Source organism: Polypterus senegalus, chromosome 1 (assembly GCF_016835505.1).
Source record: "Polypterus senegalus isolate Bchr_013 chromosome 1, ASM1683550v1, whole genome shotgun sequence".
Classification (NCBI taxonomy): domain Eukaryota; kingdom Metazoa; phylum Chordata; class Cladistia; order Polypteriformes; family Polypteridae; genus Polypterus; species Polypterus senegalus.
Genome location: NC_053154.1, coordinates 300,272,842 through 300,289,669, shown reverse-complemented (window position 1 = coordinate 300,289,669; position 16,828 = coordinate 300,272,842). Strand labels below are relative to the sequence as shown.

Here is a 16,828-nt window from a genome sequence, read left to right as displayed (position 1 = left end):
ATTGAATTTCTTTAGTGATATAATTTCTGTACTCATCCAGCAAAGTGTTATAACTTTGGTAATAAAATTAAACTATTTAATATTTAACATTAATTTTAAATGTTATAAAAAAAAAAAATATGAAGATAGTAGGGTTAACGCTGGATGGACCCTCTCCTTAAGTAACGAATCATAGCTATACTGTCATCAGTAAAATCTAACCTGGGATACTTAACTTTATTTTCTTGAAGATATTAGGCAAGAGTACGGCATACTTTTTCCAGATATTTTAATGAAAATTGTAATGAAAATGTGTAGCATCTACAGTTTTGTGTTAATTATGAAATAAATTACCGTTTTGCACTTGATTTTTTTATAAGTCTATGTAGTTCACTTAGCCTAATTGGCAAACACTTTTTTTTTTTTATTTTAGTAGTCTACACAGGCCATTAACCTAGTTTGATTTCTGGAACTGTGCACCTTCTAGAATTGTTTTGCATTCTTGTGTTTGCATAGTTCTTCCCACATAACCCTCGGATTTTCTTTTAAAATTTTAAACATTTTATCACATTTTTAGACAACTCTAAACTGCTTTAATATGATATACAGGTAGTCCCCAGGTTACGGAAATTCGACCTACGACTTACAAACGAGACCACAGCTGCGACGCATGCGCCTAAGTAACTGCTGCTCTATCATCTTCAGCCTGGGGATGCTGCAAGCGGTGGCTGGAGGGGGACGATTTCGCTGCTCGCACAGTGTAGTGTCACTCGGGTGGCTGCCGGCGGCAAGCAGTGACCCGTGGTCCATACTTACTGGGGCCACAGCTGTCGCTCGTATGCAGGATGATGTTTTGCTGCCTGCCCTCTATGCCGCTGCAGCTACTGCTCCTGACTGGACACAGGCTGGATGGAGCGGAGGGGGGCGTCTCTCTGCCCGCCCAGCACACATGGCTGGTAATGCTGCAAGCGCTGACCCAGTTGTGGCTGAAAGGAGGCCATTGAGTGTGAACAGGGTGGCGGGAGTTAGCATTGTAGTTGGCCTCGGATGGCTGCGTGTTGAATTGGGGTTGGGCGATTCACTACCAGCCTTTGGCCGCACTGTGTTCGTTCTTTGTGGGTGCACACTGCAGGCAGCATACTGTAGTGGAGGTGACTGTGTGGTGGGTGAGTGATGAACCCCCTCCCCCTTGCCGCCCCAAGTCATTATTAATAGCAAGCCTGCTTGTAGTGTTATGCACATAGCAGGAAGTTGTCTGTTGTTGGTACATCAGATGTGTTGATGATGGATGCCTTCCTGCTGTGATAGCGTGTACAGTGCTGTGCAGAAGAGCTCATCTTAACCCTTTGTCTTCACCCTTCAAGAATGGCTCTGAAACACAAATCTGATGCAGGTGCTGGTGATATAGTAAAGAAGAGAAAAGCCATCACCATTGAAAATAAAGTAGAAGTAATAAAAAAGTCAGAGGGGGTGAAACTCCATCATTCATTGGCAGAGCACTTGGTTACAGTCGGTCAACAATAGCATTTATTAAAATAATGTACCTGTTCCGACTTACATACAAATTCAACTTAAGTACAAACCTATAGTCCCCATTTTGTACGTAACCTGGGGACTGCCTGTAGTTGATTGTGCCCTCTTTTGTAAGGAGATCTATTCTTTAAAGAGAGCAGGACTATATCTTGCATCCGTGGTTGCTGTTCTGGCTGGGGCAGAATCTTTTCCAGAGACTGGACAGATATACTGCTATATATTACTCCTTTTCTCTTATTTCTTTTGAGAATTTATGGCTATGACAAAAGATAGGTGTTTTCTATTTGTCCTCTCCGAAAATTAACATAGTTGGGTATAGTTTGTAATTGCTGTTTAAATCTTAAAAGTAATGGAATTGTTAGTTGTATTAGTTTAGATTTAGAATTGTAGTTGAATTGCATTTATTATTCAAGAGTTATAGTTCGTACTTATTGGTTCAAGAGATCTGTATTCAGGCAGGCATTGTGACATAGGAGCTAAAGAATTGGACTTTAAGCCATCAGAGTGGAGATGTAATTGTCTTCGATTCCCTTTCTGTCACTGAATAAGTCACAAAAATTGCTTGTTTGTGTTCCATTTAAAAAAAATGAACTTTGATATTTATAAATCACCTGTCATATCAATGAATATTGATATTTTTAAATCACCTTGGATAAAGGGACTGCAGTGTTATCCAGTTATGATTCTTTCGTAATGTAAAATTCTATCAGAGTATTTTTCAACTTTTCAAAAATATGAAAGATTTATTGACTGGTGACTCTGAATTGGTTCTCTCAGTGTTTACATAACTTTTTTCTGACACATAATGGCTGTACACATAAGAGTTGTTTTTGCCTTACTCTCAGTCTTACTAGGATATGGTGAAAGGTCCCAAAAACATTGAACAGTGAATGTATGCAGAAATGAAAATCAAAGGTATAGGCAATAGGGATATGCTGAAAATATTTAGCCAAATATAGGCAAAAAAAGTGGCACATTCAGTATTTGGCAAATGAGTGAAAACACCAGATTTTTTGACTGATTGTGCTGTGTGATGGGGGTTCTGTTGCTCTAATGTACAGTACTTGTAATAGATGACATTTTGAAATAGTGCATCCTCTTCTACAGGGAATGAGTGATCCATCCCACCCTATTGCATTGTGGTGTGTGACACTGTCTTTAGAGGGTTGCACTGGTTTGCTTATATCAAAGAACAAGTAGTACTAGTGACATACTGTAGGAAACAACAAAACTTCACTGAAAGTATTAAGCATATGGAGGAGAGACTGGGTCAGATTGAATTGAGTAGCAAAGGAATGGAACACAATGAGATTAGTAAGTAGCGTAGATCTGTATTATGTTATAACCAAGGAATAAATGAAGCACCCTGACAAACTAACTCCACTCACATTTGATTGTTGTTTTATTTCCCTGCCTATCCACCGTATATTCAGAAAGTCTGTACCGCTAACCCCGGGCAAACAACTAAACCCTGAGTTAAGGCACGATTAGAAAACTGCTAGTACAAAGCAGTTCAATATCTAAAATCTATCGGGCAACGTGACCAACGCTCATCCTTTTATTGACCCCCACCACCAGTCCCAACTTAGCATTAACAACAAGCCATATCACCAAATAAAGAAGAAGCAAAAGAACAAATATATTATTTTACATATATAAAGAAAAACAAACAAATACATAGCAATCAAAACCCCCCTCTCTGGTTTAAACACGCGATGTTCATAAATAAGAAAAACCAGACTGTCCAAATGGGTTTACTGTCCTTATTGTTCAGGGCAAAGAGAAACCTTACTGGAATACACCGGTTGTCGAGCCGATAACAACAAACTTTAATCCTACCGGTCCAAGATATTTGTCAGCGAAATCAAAGAAAGAGTCCTTCTTTAGAGACGCGTCTCCCTTGTGTCGCTGAGTCTTCAAAAAAAAGAATTTGTTCCAGTAGATACTTTTCTTGGTGCTACCTTGTCACTTCTCTTTGCTCCACCACAAGATGTCTCCCTTTCTCCCCTTCTTTTCCGGTTTTTAAGCTTTCAACACCAACCACCCTGACCGAGTTATGACCTCCCCCTTAAAGGTGTATTTACAGCAATGCACCCAAAGAAGCAGCAACCGCCCATAGAATAATAGCACATGTGGCATCCGCTACAAGTCCTTAGACCCCTTCACTTTCTGCACACTTCATTGTGTTTTAGGATTAATTTTAAAATGATAAATTTGCCACTTTTGCACTTCAATGTACACATCAGTCTACAAGTTAAAGCCTATTTTTTAGAAAGGTTTGAAAATTTATTAAAAATCAAAAACTGAATTGTCTTACTTATATAAGCATTCAGGCATTTTCTTGTGGAACTCCAATTTGTGCTTAGGTGTCTCCTGTTTGCATTAATTACCCTTGATATGTGTAGAATTTGACTTGGAGTCTGTTGTAAAATGAATTGATAATTTAGAATTTCACATGCCTGTGTATATAAGGTGCTACAATTCAAATGGCATGTTTTCAAAGAAAACTATGTACTTTTGTGGTGAGGCATAGAACATGGCAAAGGCATAACACCATTTCTAAGGCTTTGAATGTTTCCAGGAACACAGTGGGTTCAGTAATTGTGAAATTGCAGAACTTTGGAACCACCAGGACTTTTCTTAGAAATGTCTGTCCAGTCAAACTAAGTATCCAGGCAAGAGAGGCCTTGGTCAGGGAGGTGACCAGGAACACAGTGGTCAAATTAGCAGGGCTTTGAAACTCCTCTGCTAAAACTGGAGAATTGTCGAAAAGAACAACCATCTCGGCAGCATTTCATCAGAGAGACACAAATAAATCTCTTAAATAAAAGGCATATGAGTGTATAAGGAGAAGGATTCTCTGTTCTGATGAAACTCTTTGGGCAGAGCTCCAAGCACTAATAGTGAATATATCTTTATGATACAGTATATACATTGTAACAAAAAGCATATTGCTTTGTTGGCCAATCTGAATTAATGTGTTCTTTTTCATTCTATACTAGTCTGGCTTTAGTCGTCCATCCATTTTCTAACCCGCTGAATCCAAACACAGGGTCACGGGGGTCTGCTGAAGCCAATCCCTCAGTCAACTCCTAAAAAATGATGCACAAAATATTTCATACCACTTGGTTATTTTTGCAATGTGTGAATCCATGGCAGGAAGCCTGTTCATGATTGATATTCTAAAGTTTAATTTTCAATATTACTTTAAGATTATGTTTCATTTTGATTTTTATTTTTATTTGCACAGGTCCTTTGCCAAATACATATTAATTTTTTGTGTGCAAAGTTTTCCAGAGACCACTTGCAGTATGATATGCAAGATTCATGTTATTTTGGGCTTTTGTATATACTGTACATAAACAAAAACTCCTTGAAAAGAAAGGCTTAATTTTTTTCGAGTTATGTATTAAAACTGGCATTATTACTTTCTTCCACTTTGATCCACAAATGCTGACCTTGCCAAAATGTTTTAGCCTAGATGTTCTTAAAATTGATTGATTAAACTGATAGCTTTTTTCCTCTGTGCTATTCATTGTCTTCAGAATAATGCTGACCTTAATGGAGATCCATCAGCATAACCTCTGTCCAGTCATTTTAAATGTTTTAGCTCAATTTTACCATCAGCTAATCACTGCTGAGCCAGAAACTGCAAAATAAGCAGATTATTTAACCACCAGCTAAGGGATACAATGTTTATTTTACACTTGGGACACATCTTTTATAATACACTCTTGTTTGCAGCAGCAGCAGTGAATGCTTCAGGTAATGATTACCTTCTTTAAAGATTTCTTTTCCTCTGAAAGCCATCAAGTTTTCAGTCATCAAGTGGTGTACACAGAGAGTATAAATTCTTTATGTACTGTAGAAATCACATTGACAAACATGGCAATAAAGATCAAAACCGTTAATGATTTGAAATCTGTTTTTAACTTGTGTGTTTCACAACATAAGTTATGTAGGTCAGTGTGCAAAGCTTGATACAGGAAGCAGTATGCATTGCCCAGATGTTTGGATATTTTGACACGTTAATGTAGAAATTCATTGGAAACCAGCATATCATTAAAGCATGTCTTATCTGTGTCCTCTTTGTGTTTGTTTGCCTGATTACCCTCATTATCTTGACAGATTGGCCTAAATAGTTGAGTGCTTGGTAGTCAGTCATCATTATTTAAATAAATTGAATGTTGGGATAAATAATAATAAATTATCTGTTTTCTAGTCTAGTAGAGGTGGTAACTGGTTTTGTGAGTAGAATTGGGAAAGGGCTGTGTAGTGGTCATAGATAACAATGTGGATGATGGCAGTCGTAAATGCAGTTATGAGAAGAGGCTACATTTCAGTAAAGATCAAATGCTGTAACATACCCACATACCCAACGTGTTTGATGGTTTGTTTTTTTTGGGGCTGGGGGTCTTAAAAAAGGTGTCATTTTTCACATGAGTTCAATTTTTGCTCTTTATTGTTCTGTATTTCAGTGCATATATGAAAATGAATAGATAATGAAAATATCCTAGCTAGCATTTTATTTTTAATGTTTAGACTGGTGTTTCTGCATTATTATTCAAAAAACAAAGTGTTCACTTCCTTAGAATTCTTCACAATTTATTTTCTAGCATCATAGAACATGTATTTAACTGAGATTTTTTTGCCAGTGATCAACATAAAATAATCTAAAATTTCAAAAGTGGAAAAATGAAAATATTTTCTAAATTAAAAAAAATGGACTTTTTCCCAAATGTATTGACTAACAGTACTACGAAAAAAGATTTGCCTCCTACCCTGGAGTGTTCAATATTTTAGTGTCAGGATATGTTCAGGTCTTCAACTAAAATCTAGTTTTAGATCAAAGTATGAGTTAATGAATGATACATATCATAGTCAAGTTTTGTGTAGAGCATGTTCACTGAGTAAAATCGGAGAGCACTTTATTTTATAGCTAAAGTATACATTACAAATTACATGATGTATATACACCAAAATACAGTCAGTCAATCATTCTCTAACCTGATTAGTCCTGAAAAGAGTCACACGGGTCTTCTGGAGCCTATCCCAGCGAGCATAAGGTGCAGGGCAAGGAGCAAACACTGGACAAGGTGCCAGCCCATCGCAGGGCAAAAACACACTAGGGCAATTTACAATCTCCAATTCATAGGATAAAAGTCTAATGAAACGGATCAATTTTGAATTGATTAACAAATAAGATTTTGACAAAGTCGGTTCATTAAAACTGTGGCTGAGATGAGGCCAATTGACAGTTGAGGAAAGGAAAATTAATTCTTGGGAGTCCAGAGTTAATATTAATATAAAGCTACATACAAAGATAGAGTTAAATTTCTGGAGACCTAGGACAACTTGCTGCATGCCTTTCTGGGCATGCTTCAGTATTAAATAACATTTAACAACACATTATATAATTTATAGTGCTTATCCAATTGATTGTCTACTGATCTCAAGCTGTTGATCTTCACCTGAAATGACTTGATCACGAGACTTCAATTTCAAAATACGATATGTAAGCTCTTTTTTTCTTTTACATTATTACAGTATTGAAGTTGTATGCCAAATATCAAAGTATTTGAATAACTGCACATGTACCTCTGTTTCTGGAGGGTGGTATTTAAAAGAAAGGATGTAGGCGGGTGGATGAAGCAAAATATCGGCATTTGCATCAAAGAAAGTGGAGTAATAAACTAAAAGCCATGAATATGAAGAAGGTCAGACATATATGTTGTTCATCTAAACTTAGACTGGGAGAAAAAAATGCCTGTTCAACTGACTGGGAAAAGAATGACAACAGAAAGATATGTCATGTACTGAAATTAAAAATGATCCTGGTTTAATGAGTCCTGAATTTTTCAATTTGTCTTATAATGAATAGTAAGCTTATTGTTTAGTTTTGAGATGCACATATTAATAAATTAAAGTCTGCTCAGAACGCTTAGTAAACAATTAGATTGTTAGTTTAAGATCATAACTGTAAATTTGTTAAACCTTTTGGGCCTTGCAACTTTTTTGTTAAAAACTACCAAGGATAACACTTCAACATAGGCTGGTTATGTTGGAGCTTAGTGTAAAAATAGATAATGGTGATGATAATATATTTGTGGCTTTAAATTAAATTCTTCTTTAAATAATGTTCTCATATGGAGCAACTTTTGTAGTTTCTTGAATTTTGACGTCGTGTTGGCATCCAGAGACAATAAAGCAGCCCTACACTATCACCACCATATGTGACTGTTATTACAACATTGTTCATATGAAAATGCAGTTTTTACACCAGACATAATTGGAGTTTGAAAAGTTCCACTTCTCCCACACATTTTCCACTAAGAACCTGAAAGATCTCAAATGTATGCCCTCCTTGGTTAGCATTGGTTTCTTGTTTGCTGCTCCCCAATTATGCCCAATGTCCACAGATTTAGAAATGGCTTTGTAGGCACTTCCAGACTTGAAAGATGATTCCTGGAAAGATCAGGGGGGAAAAAAATAACTTTATTAATTGTGGCATTGTGTTTTTGTTGAATGTTTCACTGCAGTCTTGCTGTAATGGTAAAGAGTCAAAATAAGTTTTATTTTATTTCTTTTTTTTAATTAAACTGGGGTACCTCTTTTCAAGCCTGGCTGAGTTGAGTCAAACGACTGATATTGACTTTTGAATCAAGATTTTGTTTTAAGTCCTGAAAAAATTTATCGCCAAATATTGACAGTAATAAAGGAAATCAAGAATGAGGCCTGTACTATTTTATGCCACTGTATGTCAGGAACATGAATATTTCATTAAATTTAACATGTCATGTACTTGTAGATACACGTGTCGTGTACGTGTAGAGGGTTTTGTTCTCTGTAGTTAATAAACTACCTCAACCTGCATCTTGCCCAGTTACCTCCTCTACTGATTCATGTAAAAAATTCCTTGACTTTATCCATAATTAAATTTAAGAACTAAATAATTGGACTGAGTTATTATTTTTATGCAGATGATGCGCAACTCTACTTCAGTGTTAAAAGTGAAACTTCATCAGAGCCTTCTCAGATTCACTGGCAGGATGGCACCCAACCTGTTGCTGCATCCAAACAGTGCCATCTTACGCCTTTATGACCTGGTGCAGCTGTGGTGTTCTTATGTGTGATTGGATGTTTCTTGCAGGGCTTCTGTTCTCTTTCTTTGATGTAGAAATCTCATCCTCATTGAAGCTCACCTGTGTTATTGCATGTCTTTATTTGAAAACGGTGTCAGATCGGGGGGGCGTGACTGAGAGAATCAAACTTAATTAAAAAAAAAAAGCTAACCTTTACAAGTACCATAAATTTACTCTGGCTCTTACAGACTCAAATCAAATGTATGTTTTTATTCTATGATGGTAACAATAAGTCTAATAACTTCAGTCTTCACACATTATACACTTCATGTCAAAATGTTGTCATTAATACTATAGCATGAAAAAAGTTTCTGTTTTAGCTATGTATTCAACATTTCTTGCCTCGCATTTCTTGTTGTTCTACATTTACCCAGATCTTTGCAGACATGGAACACACATGAAATGCATGTGTTCCAAATAACGAGATATTGTTTACCCAATACAACTCCAGGCACCTCACACCCAGATAAACAGACTTTAGCTGGGAGAATATTTTGTCTGTCTTGAGCTGTGGCGGATGGGATCGCAGGCTGCTTGTGCTGATGGACACATTTGCAAAACAAGTGTTATCCTACAAAGCTTTAAACTACCTTGAACGGGACTACATCAGTGACTTTCTCCATTGCTAATGCTCCTGTTTGGCCACTAAGGACATCTGATTCTGGCAACCTTGTTGTGCCACACACTAACCTGCACTCTATGGGTGACAGGGCATCCAGCTCTATAGTGCCCAAGAAATAAGTAGCTAATGCCACATTTCACATTTTTCTAAATTGCTGTAGTCGTGCATTATTGTAGATGTCAGCAAGGTGTATTATTGTGCATAAGTATTGTGTGCTTTCTGGCACAAAATAGTGATTGTTATATAGTGACCTTTTGTTTTGTATTTCCTGTGATTACAAAAAAATGACCAAATGTTTAGTATGTAAATAACAAAGGCCTTTTAAAGGAACCTTTCTTTAAAATCATTAACATTTAAAAATGTGGGGAATGCAGCTGTTGCCTGTTCATAGTCAGATATAACAATTTGTTTAACAGTCATTCTGTGCCCTTGTGTTTGATTAGTAAGGTTTTGTTTAAACAGTACTAATGAATCATAAACCATTTATGTGTTATATTAAATGTTTATTCTGATTTAAAAAATATAAACTACATAATTGTAAAAAAATTTTCTTTTCCTTACATTGAGACTTGATTAAAAAATGCATTATAAATTATGTTGATTTTTTTTTCTGCTGCTCACTTCACAAGACAAGAATGTTGATGATTTCTTTTTCTAATAAAAGGTTAAATGTGTACAGTGTAAAACAAACAAGTTGTAGGCAGCAGTTTATATCTGATGTATTCAAAGTGCAAGTAATTGATGGGTAAATTACTATAAGCTGAGGGAGGGGGGGAAGAGACAGCAAACCTGATTAGGATGTGTTTGCATCTGATATATCCACACAGAGATGCTGTTCATAAAAGCACTTGGTGTCTGTTCATAACTAATGGCTGATTTTCATTGCCTTGACAGTGAGCCGTGTGTGTTATTTTGTCTTGATATTGTAATAATAATGAGAGCAAATTAGAACAATCAATTTACATGGATAGTTCTTGATTGGAGAAGATGGGCAATATGGCACTGGGTAATCCATCTTCAGGCTCCTGTCACATTAATGTAAGTGCTTCAGACAGGGTGGGTTTGGCAGATGTATTCTAGCCAATGAGTATATAGCAAAACTGAACACATGAGGTTTCGTACTGTGATCCACTGTTTAATTAGCAGGACCAGAGAGAGAGCGTGATGTATGCTGGTTTGCAGCTGCTGCACTCTGCAAATCATCGTGGGTATAAAAGATTTTTAATGATTAAATTTAGTGATCTAAAAACAGTTTAGTTTTATTTCTTAATTCGACATCCTAAAGAAATACTACTTAGATCAGTTAAATCTATAGTGGATTTATGTTTGACTTTATACATTGAATAGTATTTTTTTTTTGGTTTGGTTATGTTTTGATTTTATTTCTAAATACATCTGACTTTTTACTTGCTTGAAGAGAAGACCAACCAAGTTGTAGTTAGTTATTCAGTATATTTATGTGCATAAGTCAGATGTGTTGAGGAGGATATATTATTAATAGTTTAAATACACATAGCATCAAATTAGGCAGACCTAGTAAAGCTTTTTTTAAAGAGAAATATAAGGTCCTCTCTTATTCCTTTCTTTTGTGAGAAATTAAAATTTAGTAAAATTAAGATTTAAAAAAATTCTGTATTTCTAAATAAAACTGATGTTTTAACTATTGAAGTAATTTAGTATTTGTTATTTGTAGAGAAGTTTTGAAGGTAGTTTAACTAGTTTAGTTAGTAACTCTAGTTTAAACCACGAGGCTACTCTCTAATTTTGTAAGCCATAACCAGTCACTTTCATATTCTTGTACTCCACTTGTTTAAAATAAAAATCCCAAACCATAATTCCCTTATATAATACGTGCCCATCAAGAGTATTGTAATTAGAAATATAATTCATTTCTAGGGTTGGTTCCAGCTTGTAGCCAGTGTTGCTGGGGTAGGCATCAGACCCTCAACACTGGTATAAACACATCCAGAAAAGCAGTGAATGTAAGTAAACATCCCTAGTAAAAATGTAACTGTAAACACATGCTTTGTTTCAGGTCATTAAATTACCACAGTATGAAGATATATAGCTGTAAGTCCATTTTCAATCATTAAATTTACAACATAATATAGACATCCTTTTCTAATTAAACTTGAGTTTTATCATACTGTATGTTCTTATATTATTATCTAGAAAATGTTTTTGTTTGTGGCATTATTCTTGTGTAAATATTGTGCATACTACTGACAAGTGTGGCAGTTTTATGTGCATATTTTTTGTAGAAGTGAGCAAGCGTCTGATAGAAAATTAAAAAAGGTAACTTTAATCTTATATACTCTGCACCATAATTTAAGGAAGACAGGAGCAGATGTATAGTTTTTAATTCAAAGGTAATCAAACAATATGTGAATTTTTTTATATAATTCACCTATTTGAAATGTTTTCTGTTAAATGCAGAAATCAGTTCTTAAGATAACAAAGGGGGGCGGGGGGAATTCTGACAGTCTTTTATTGTCAGATGTCCTCCTATTATATTTATCTTACAATTTGCCATGGGGTGATGTTATTAGGTTTCAGCAGCAACCATCGATCAAATTCACATTTAACACGATAAAGCCTCTGCCAGTCAGTGTTTCTCTAACACTGTCTACAATCGTGGGGAGACGATGTTCTCTTTCGGTAATTAACTAAATGAGGAAGTTAAATCTTACTCAGGAGGTTTGAAAGATGAGTGGAGAGAAGAGATTGTCAGCTTCTGTGTGGAAATTAGAAGCTGTTTGCCACACTCCCAAAGCTGCTGCTGTGTCATATTTTACACCAGCACTAGGGGAAAAAAATCTTGTAATTAGTGCTGTCATTGAACTGATTCCTCTACCCCCACCCCCTTACTGCACCAGATTCACATAATTCATCACATTAGGAAGAAATGGTATGTTTCTAAAGCCATTAGCACAATTATATTAGGGAATTAAATCAAACAGATGAACACTTGAAGGGTTATGTACAGTATTATTTGCATATGATGACAGTGCCACTCTGAATTTTTTTTCTGGTTTTAAATATACATAGGATGTATATATGCACATGAGTGAACATATATTTATAGGTAAACAGATATGTAGTAGTTAGTGGTAACATGAAGTCCATAGGCATTAAGCATTGATTACTGATGTTTACACTCGCATGAGTCATCAGAGACAAGAATCTTAAGAGTGACATTCTCATTTTAATATTTCCTATACTTTCCACAAGGGACTACATTTTGAATTTTCTAGAGACAAATATGGTACAAGTGAACCTGTTACTGATTGTTTTGTCTTTGTAGAGTAATATATTACTCTACTTTCCCCTTTTGAATTATTAATATATAGCCTTTGTTAGAATGCCTCAAATCTCACAGACTTACCACTGTTTATAAAGTATTGTACCATATAATTTCTCCCCACCTTCCCTTCTTCATTTATAACCTCAGGCAATTAGGTGTAGTAAAAGATAAGCAGGACTTAAGTTACAATTTAAATAATGTATTATTGATAATATTCATAAATAATAACAATATGCAAAGTACATTGGAATATTGGCAACCATACAACATGATAAATTGTAATGTGTAGTTTCAGGCGGCACACAGACTTGTTAGTTAAAATGTCTCTAGTTCATTTGTGGTCAGCTTTCTTCAGAACAGGCCACATGCCTGCCTCAATATGTCTGCAGAGCTGTGCTCTTCGTTGTGTTGTCCTTTTCAGTTCATGAAATGGTCTTTCATCAGTTTGGTAAGCGAGAGAGAGAATGAAGTAAAGCAAGCAAATTTAATAGGTTTTCTGTCCAACCCCCAGAGCCAATAGGGCGTTGTGGTACTTAAAGGCTTCTAATGCAAGACAGTTCCAAACAACCATACTTCAGACCAATGGGGGGACAGAATACCTTCACACCTGCCCTCCAAACCATGTGTTAAGCTAAAGCTTGGCAGTTAGGTAGCCTGGCTTTTCTCTTGGGGTTGACTGAGAGACTTAAGCAGAGAAATGCTGTATTCCTAAAAGTGGGGAAGGGGTTCTTAACACTAGAATTACCAGAGCCTACGAAAAAACTGGTATTTCCGTCCCACCTTAAATCGCTTCTTAAAATCGTTCACAGCTCTCCACCAGCGTCTTTTGTCATCTAAATGTGCTGATAAAAATCAGGCTGCAAGCAGCCGGCTATTCCATCCCCCCAACGACTTAGAACGTGCACAGACATCTCCCAGCTCATGCCTTGATTGATTATCTGGGAGTGAAGTGGAGTTTTAGACTGGAAATAATAGATCATTATTTGGAATACATGCATTTCACGTGTGTTCCGTTTCTACAGTAATCCGTGTAAACACATTTTTAAAACAGAAACGTTTTTCATATTGTTGTAGTAAATAACAAAATGTAAGCATAAACTATATAATGTATGAAGCCTGAAGTCCAAATATCAAACACTTTCACAAAAGGTACAAATATAACAGAACTAGCATGCTTTTATTCAAAAATATAACTGCAGAAAAAAGCCACCTTAGCATGCCATATTGACACATACTTACTACAGCTGGCACGATAGCGTAATGGTATCAGCCGCTGACTAGTGCCTGTGTGCACTTTTCGTGGCATTACACGTCTATTTTTTTGTGCATGCCCGTGTCGCTCAAACACAGGAACATGTGTTGGTGTACAAGAATGAAAAACATAGTGCACTTTTATTCTAGACTATAAGTGAAGAAAAAATAAAGCAAGTTACAGTAGGCGGTTGATACGACAGCTTGTGTGGTGCAATGCTAAGAACTGCCGATTTCTGATCCGTGCCATATAAAATCATCACATTCAAATATTAACAATTCCCACACACCCTTCCTACATTCACGACATGTGTACTTGTTGCAGTGTACACATCTCTCTGTGCTATGGTTCCTATTACACTGAATGAGCACCTGACATTGTACTTTCTTCCCTATATAAATAACATTCGAGTATAGCGTATATAGAGTATATGTTAAGAATAGCACTTCAACGTGAAACATGGTAATGGTGGTGTTATGGCTTGGGAATGTACAGTTGGCACTGGAACTTGTTCCTTTGTATTTACTTGTGAGGTCACTGCTGATAAAGGCAACTGGATAAATTCTGAGGAGTACAGAAAAATCTGCTCAGGTTGAGCAGAATGCATTAAAAACTCATTGTGCGGTGCTTTACACAGCAGCAGGAAATGGGCACAAAGCGTACTGCTTATGCAACCACATTCTTCAAGACCAAAAAGTTTCAAGACCAAAAAGTGCAATGTTCTTGAATGACCAAGTTGACCACCTTACTGAAACTATGCTGACCATGTGTTTCACTTGCTGAAGGCAATACTAAAGGCAACCAAAAAAATGAAATAATGAACTGTAGATGGGCGCAGTACAGGCTTGGCAGAGCATCAACAGGGAAAACACCCAGACCCTGGTGATGTTTTTCCACAATTAAGGCAGTTATTGACTGTAAAGAATTTGTTATGAAGTATTAAATGTGACAGTTATATTTAACATTAATTTGTCCAGTTACTTTTGGTTCTTTAAAATATCAGATCCAATAACATTCAACATTTTTATGTAAACACACTTAGTGCAGAAAATGTACACTAAAAGCTCCTATCCTTTGTTTTATTTCATATCAGTATTTTTGGGCTGAGAGTCTGCTAATAACAATTGTGTCACTGGTCAGTATTAATGATTGCACTGTATAATAGATATTTAAATGTATTTGTATGCTGTGTTTAGACTAAAACCATTTTTATGATGTCATTATTAACTGTTGCAGGAATTTAAGGTAGATTGAGGCTTACAAAAAGGTTAAATGTTTTATAAACGTTTTGAATATATATTGCTGAAGATCAATAGTTTAGACTGTGTGTTTAAATTGTTATTTACACTACTGTTTTAGCCAGTTTTAGATATTATATGTTTCTTTATGCAGTTTCAAATTATTCTTATTTTTATTCTAGGCCAAACTTGTCAACGGTACATCAAGTATGATTGTTCCCAAGCAGCGCAAGCTGTCTGCTAACTATGAGAAGGAGAAAGAACTTTGTGTTAAATATTTTGACCAGTGGTCTGAATCTGACCAGGTGGAATTTGTTGAGCATCTTATTTCCCGGATGTGTCACTACCAGCATGGCCACATCAACTCCTACTTGAAGCCAATGTTACAAAGGGATTTTATCACTGCACTGCCAGGTAAATAGAACCGTTTTAAATGTTTTCAGTTCAGGTTTGTCAAATATTTGTTTTCAGATAAGTTAAATGGCCAGAGGTTTTGAATTATAGGTCCATTTTTTATTAACATACTTGAATGTTTTGCCTTCTGATATATGTAAATGGATAAACCATACAACTTAATGTGTATTGTTATATAGTATTTTGGGAATTAAGTTTTTCTCTCCTGTATGTAAATTGTTATTTCTACAGAAAGGAACTGTCATTTTTGAATAAGTTGGATTTATTTATTTATTTATTTATTTATTTAAAGGAGATGCAGAATGATAATTGTATATTAATGTATTTTGTGTTTTAGGAGGGATCAATGTATGTGTACACTGACATGGCAACTTAACTGCTACCAACAGCTTTCCAAACAGTAATTTAAAATTGTATTAACTGAAAGAATTATGTGTAATGTTAATATATCTTACTTTAAATCTACTTTGAAAAAATGTACAAAATTAATGTTTTATTTGGAGTGTACAGAGTTTGAGGAAAGATTTGTTTTGTAGAAATACAATCTAAACAATGAATTTAATATAAAAACTAGACGTTAAGCCCGTTTCAATAACGGGCGCTAGAACAGTAGTGCATAAACATTAGTAGGAACAGTCTATATTAAATGGCAAGGGACCTTGACCTCATTCTGTTTCTTGTCTTAATTTTTTTTTGTCAAAAATATTTTTGCAAGAAGCCTAAAGTAAAATAATAATAAAAATAACATAAAAATGTATATGACAATACAGTAAGTATAATTAATATTGCCTATTTAGGTAACATTTTCTATTTTTTTACCTCATGAAATGTTTCTATACAATTTCATTATAGACAACATTTCTTGTAAATATTCTGTCTGAGTATGGCAACAGTTTGCCTTGTTCAGGAATCTCTACAACCTTGACAACAACATTTGGAAAACTTCTTACTCTTGATAATGCAACATATAACTGACTGTGGCTGAATACTGGTTCTGGCAAGTAAATGCCAACTTTTTCTAAGGTTTCCTCTTCTGAGTCTTTCTCTTTTAGCGTTTTTCTGATGGTCATTTTCTTTTTCTTCAATCGATCTATTTGTTCGCATTTTTCTTTTTCTTTCAGCCTTTTGTTGATGTTTACTTGTTGAGCTGATCGTTCTTCCAGGAGATGTTGCTAATATTGGATTTTATTGTCTGTGTCTTTTGTCCTACTTGACGTGTCCTTTTTTTTGGGTAGCATGTTGTTAGTAGATACGTCCATAATATTTTCTCCTACAGTAATACTGGCTTGTATGTGGCTGTAATATGCATCACTGTATTGTGTGTCATTAATTTTCTCTCGCAGT

General features: G+C 35.5%; 1 protein-coding gene across 1 annotated transcript in view; it reads left to right on the top strand.

Annotated features, from left to right (window-relative positions):
* Positions 1-16,828, top strand: part of LOC120514517 (F-box/WD repeat-containing protein 1A) — a 140,444-nt gene that overhangs the window by 44,123 nt on the left and 79,493 nt on the right. The window contains exon 2 of the mRNA XM_039734932.1: positions 15,253-15,484. Within this exon, the coding sequence (XP_039590866.1) occupies positions 15,280-15,484 (205 nt within the window). The 5' untranslated portion in view covers positions 15,253-15,279. The remainder of the gene's footprint in view (positions 1-15,252; positions 15,485-16,828) is intronic.